The following is a 5,590-nucleotide window of genomic DNA, read 5'->3' as shown; positions in this document are numbered from 1 at the left end:
TTTCCCTTAATCTCAAGGAATGTCTTTTTTTATTACCCTAAATCAATTATTTTTTCCCTAAACCCTTTAGCTCTTTGTCCAAGTGGCAAGTTAACTGATCACATCAATTATCCCGTTAAACCTATGACAAAAAAATGTTAATAGATGATTAATTTGTCACTTTTCAATATCATTAACGACTGATTTGTCACTTTTCAATATCATTAATGGATGATTTATTGTTTTTTAAAAATTGAGTCATTGAATTAAAAACAGAGTGACTGTTTTGCCAGTTGCATCAAAATTGAATGAGCGTTGGTATAGTTGGTATAATTTACCCTTTAAAATACAACTAAATATACTTTGTAAGAAACCCGAAATCCAATCTTAATTTGCAAAGATTTAAAAGGACCTCGATAGGTATCAATTGTATAACTGTGATTTTGGATGAAATTTCACATGGCACAGCATCCTTTAGGAGGATGAAGAAACACCATGGGGCTAAAAAGAATGGAAAGAAAGAGAGTGGATCATGTCGAAGAAGCTTTTGAACTAATAAAGTAAAGCTTTCAACATGTTCCAGTAAACTCTTCATCCATCTTCAGCAGGACTTGTATGTACATTGCCTGTGGGGGTTGAGCCGTCACCATCTTGCTGGTTTGACAGAAAAATAAATATATTGACAAAATGTACTCTCCCTTGGAGGGCAGGGGGTAATCCATCTATAGAACTTCATCCATCGGATAGCAACCGAGGACTCGGAGAAATCTGGCATATTCCTGCCAAACAAAACAATTCATCTTCAGATTCACAATCTGAGTGTGAATTACGAGAAATGAGAAGGGCAATAAAAATGACCGTGTACGTTCATAGTCTATTAAGAACCTATGTTTCCATTTTTTCTTAACCATATGGCAAGGAATTATAAGGTGGAAATAGTCGACACACCAATGAGATCTCGACATGCTAATAAGAAGCAAATGCGAATTATCTTTGAAACATTGTGGTTGATTACAAAGTGGAATTATGTTATTACATGCAAGCATTATTCGACACATGCCATTTTGAACAGTTTACTAAAGCTGACATCAAGTTTCTATAAAATGAGAACAGAGATGGATCCAAACAAGATAAAGATGTGAAAATAGAAACTTCCAACATGTATGATCCACGCAATGTAACTATTGACCTTGGTACAAAAACATGGATTCCAAGTGCTTCTGGTAGGAAAATATGACCATTACATGTTACAGATGTAATAAAAGAGTGTGAGACAACTGACCTGTAAATGTTCCAAAGCATTTTGAGCACGTTTTTCTGCCATAGAAGCTTCAAAGTCGATGTAAAAAAGATAGTCGAAGTACCTGGCACCACACATCAACCAGAATAAGAGTTTTAATTTAACTACTTTTTTGTTTGTTATGATAATCTTCATGTCAAATGTATTATTATGCCCTGATTTTTTATTTCAAGTAGTGCTGTTAACATCTTCTTTTGATCTTGTTTAACCATTCATATTTATTAGGCTGCGACACCTCGGAAAATAGTGGAATATTACCCACTGCTCGTCAGATGTATATTATTTTACTAAGATCCAGTTTACAATGGTAGATATCAATTAATATAAAAACTTACTTGGCACTCCCTTTGTTAGAATCGTCGACCACCCTTAGAGGACGCCCTTTTTGTGGTCGAGACTCTATCTGAAAATTGATCCAAGAGGCAACATAACAATCAGAGTCTCCTCACATTACAATATAAGACAAAGATGAACACTTTGTTATAATTACCTTTGACAAATTAATACCCCTTAGGGAGAACACAGCCAAAGCCTTAAATAGCATGCCAGGACCTTCTTCTAGAGTAAAAACTATGCTGGTCTGCAAAGTGAAAGATTATCAACAAAAAGGAAACACTGATTCATCAAATAAAATAGAAGTGGCTAAGTTCAAGGAGTTATACCTTATAAAGCCTGTCAGTTCCAGGAATTATGGGTTCTCTTGTGAGTACCAAATACCTGGTAACATTGTCATCCTCGTCCTGATGCATTATACCAAACCAAATTGGCTTTGTCAGAAAAATAAAATAAATAAGAGGAAATGCTATTCCAAGCCTATGATACCGAAACCAATTCAATGTTATGAAGCCAGCATTCGTCTTCTTCAAGGAATCTATGTGACACTAAAGAGAGGCAACAAAAATGAAGGTTTGACCTGGACTTTTTCTGCAAGAATGTCAAGCCCGTATAATGCAGCGGCTCTAGCACTTGCTATTGCACCCATATCCCTTCTTCCACTCGAAGCAACTATCTGTTCAAGTATCTTAGTATGAAAAATAAAACAAGAAATGACAAATTAGTATGAGGTCGTCTTCAAATATACCTTAGCAGCACCAGCAGAATCATCAGCACTGACTCTAACAATGCCCATTTTGGTAAGTGCCATCTCACATTGAGCAAGTGCCTGAAAAAGAGCAACATTAAGACTTCAAGAATCTGAATCCCCAACTTCAACATGAAGTTTGCATATTTGATAAAGTAAATTCCTAAGTGATCTAATACATTTTTTACCAGTATATCCTGAAAGATAACTTCCAGAACAAACAAAAAACTAAAACAATATTGGAATATGAACATAATTAACCTGGGGATGGCTTAAAACACGTTTCACTTCCTGCTTTTCAACACCAGGCAATGCCAAGAGGCAATGGTTAACCACCAACAGTACCTCCCTCACGATGTGTAGCCTATGCCGGAGGAGTAAATCATAATTACGGTGTAGGCTACCACCGACAGAATTCTCAATGGGAAGAACTGCTTTATCCACCAACCAAAGTTCAACTGCCTGTTAAAAGAACGAAAACAATATAACTGAAAAAATTTCAGCATAGGTTCATGCAGTAAAAAAAAACCAATAAAGTACTTATCATCCGAACATTGAATGCTGCTTCAAATTGGTCACATGGCACCGTCTCACAATTAGGGTATGCTTTAAGGGCAGCATCCTCACCATATGCACCTGAGATTCCCTAAAATAAGTAATAGCTGACATAAGTATAGCAAGAAACATGTTGGACATTCCATCAAAGAATGAATAAGTTTCAGACCTGAAAAGCAACCCGCACATTTGAACCATCATCAGGAAATGGAGATAGATCGGTTTTGGACAGCGGTTCTACAAAACAGTTCAATATTCAATCTTAGAAATTGCATTGACCAAAACCCTGTAACGGTCCAAGTTATTAAAGATAAGACACAATACCTTATAAAAGAATAATACAAGAAAATTGGACATAAATTTATAGAGCACGTCCACGATCAATGAAATTCCTAGATCATACAAGTACAGTCCAACCTAATTAAATTACATCTGAATAGGAAAGATATTCATTGTATACAAGTATGAACTAATCCCGTCCTAGATCACGTAACGGTTATACTCCTTTATCTGTACACATGCAGAGTGAGTTCATTTGGGAGTCATTCAAACCTTGAACAAGTCAAGTTCATCCACGTGAGAGTACCATCCCATCCCATTGGCTTGACATTATGCATGATACTCAAAAGTTCCAAAAAAGAATATTCCTCCTACTCATATCTACACATGTTAGCAGAATACGTTGTTTGTAAAAGTAAGCTATGCATGATTCAGCACAAAATTTTTATGTCCGGCTTCAAACTAACATAACTAAAGATCATAAGCATCAAAAGCCATCAAAAAAGTAAATCTCAACTGCCAAGTTAGGAATCTCATTTTGTATTTACTTTCTTGTTAAACCAACGGTTCCATGGGACCGAATAGTCCAAAACAGTTCCAAGCAGGAGACAATAGCAGCCATCTTCTATCTTTACATAGCTACATAACCTTGAAGCACATTCAAACAACTGACATTGAATATAATTGGCCTCATAAATGTAATTCTACATATCAAATGAAACATCATTTATCCTAATGAATGTTCCAACTGTCCTTTATTCAAACTCATTCAAAGTAGAACCTTTCATTTAGCTATAAACACTAGAACAACAAATGGACCCATCTACATTGCCCTTCAACATATTTTAGGATTCTTTTCAACCTAAATCAAAATATTTGCATCAATACTTAAAAATATAATGAACATTATTTCCATCTATAATATCATTAATGCTAATTTATAGAACAAAGCATACCTTCCATCACATCTAAAATTCATACAACAACAACTCAATAAAATTATAGGAAGAGGATTATAAAAAAAAGTAAAAATAAAACGCAATATTAGTTGAAAGTACTACAACCGAGTTAGCTTACTAGGAAGAAGATTCAAGTCCTTGTGAAACCCCCTTGAGATTGTGTTCCCATCATTATCAATCTTCCCAGTGGGAGATGTCTTGGCCCCAGGCTTCTCGTCTTCAACAAGACAAATAGCACTTTGTGCTGAAGCACCCAAAGCACAGCATTCCAATCTAATAGGCCTCAAATCCAACACAAGCCTACCTCGGCTATACCCCAAAGCTGGTATCTCAGGAAGAGACTGAGGCTTTTGAGAACAAAAGAAGATCGGAACACACTTCAAAGCCATCCAAAAATACAAGAAACCTCAAAAACCAAATAACACACAATGCCAATGTCCTACAATTTTTCTATCAAAAGAACAAGAAAAGGCCAAAACTTCAACCTCTCAATGAGTGAAAAAAAGAATCAAGTTTGGTGGTGCGGTGTTGTTGGTGAAACAGAGTGAGAGACAACTTGAAAGGAGAATGCAGGTTAAGTATGAATGGACCCCATAACACAAAACTACTCAAAAAAGAAAAGCCCAAACTTTTTTTTTTGTTTTCCCCTTCTTTTCAACTGAAAAATTAAACAAATGTTACTGGTAATTCAAAGAACTTGGGTAGACTAGAAAAAGAAAAGGGTAGTTGGGAAAGGAAAGTTGGCTACACGTTTCCTTAGATTAGAGGGTGTTTGACGTCAAAGAAGGAAAGGAAAAAAAACGAAGGTGAAGCCAAGCAATCCAATGAGAATCCAATCTTCATGAGTGAAACCTGGGTCCTGGGAACAACTATATCACCACCAAACCCTCCATATATGATATTAAATAGAGGAGTATAGGAAGGGTATAATCAGGGAATGGTTTTGGAAACCTGGAAATGGCATTCCAAATTTCACAAAAATGGCTGAGCTGGCTTAAACCATAACATTAAATTGTATTGGGGAAAAAAATAAATATTAGATAGTACATTCTTCCAAATGTTTTCTGTAGCGTTATCAAAATCCAGTTCAGGCGTTACTAAAGTTATTTAGATAAAATATCTCAATTTTAGATTTTTTTTTAAAGAAATGTTTTTTTTCTTCCCTATTTTCACTTTTATTTTTATTTACTACAACGTAATCAAATTCATATTTTCTTATTTTAATAAATTTTAATATTTCTTAGGTGAATTGTCAAATAGTACCGGAACTTTCAATTTTTTATTTAAAATATTTGTTGGTAAAAAAAGAAGAAGAAAGTTTTTGTATTATAAGTCAATTTATGTTTTATTCTTTTATTCAAAAGTAAATAAATTAGAGCAAATTGGTTCATTTTTTTTAAATATCTATCTATTTTTATTATTAAAAATTAGTTTATA

The 5,590-nt window shown here is 34.7% G+C and overlaps 1 protein-coding gene across 2 annotated transcripts; it reads right to left on the bottom strand.

The window, feature by feature from the left end:
* Positions 1–350: 350 nt before the first annotated feature.
* Positions 351–5,234, bottom strand: LOC107961995 (arogenate dehydratase/prephenate dehydratase 1, chloroplastic). 2 transcript variants are annotated; one of them, XM_016898199.2, is made up of 11 exons: positions 4,272–5,234; positions 3,085–3,152; positions 2,914–3,006; positions 2,622–2,822; positions 2,361–2,441; positions 2,193–2,288; positions 1,942–2,019; positions 1,770–1,859; positions 1,615–1,682; positions 1,262–1,343; positions 351–758 (listed from the first exon to the last, which is right to left on the bottom strand). In XM_016898199.2, exons 1-11 carry the CDS (start codon positions 4,540–4,542, stop codon positions 702–704), a joined length of 1,185 nt encoding a protein of 394 aa, XP_016753688.1. In that variant the 5' UTR covers positions 4,543–5,234; the 3' UTR covers positions 351–701. The 2 variants fall into 2 exon arrangements, with proteins under 2 accessions (XP_016753688.1, XP_016753687.1); XM_016898198.2 differs by having other exon boundaries at positions 2,905–3,006; positions 4,272–5,220.
* Positions 5,235–5,590: the final 356 nt, after the last annotated feature.

The sequence above is a fragment of the Gossypium hirsutum genome, chromosome A06, assembly GCF_007990345.1.
Source record: "Gossypium hirsutum isolate 1008001.06 chromosome A06, Gossypium_hirsutum_v2.1, whole genome shotgun sequence".
NCBI classification, from domain to species: domain Eukaryota; kingdom Viridiplantae; phylum Streptophyta; class Magnoliopsida; order Malvales; family Malvaceae; genus Gossypium; species Gossypium hirsutum.
Note: the sequence above shows the minus strand (reverse complement) of the source record. Positions and strands in the feature narration are given on the sequence as shown.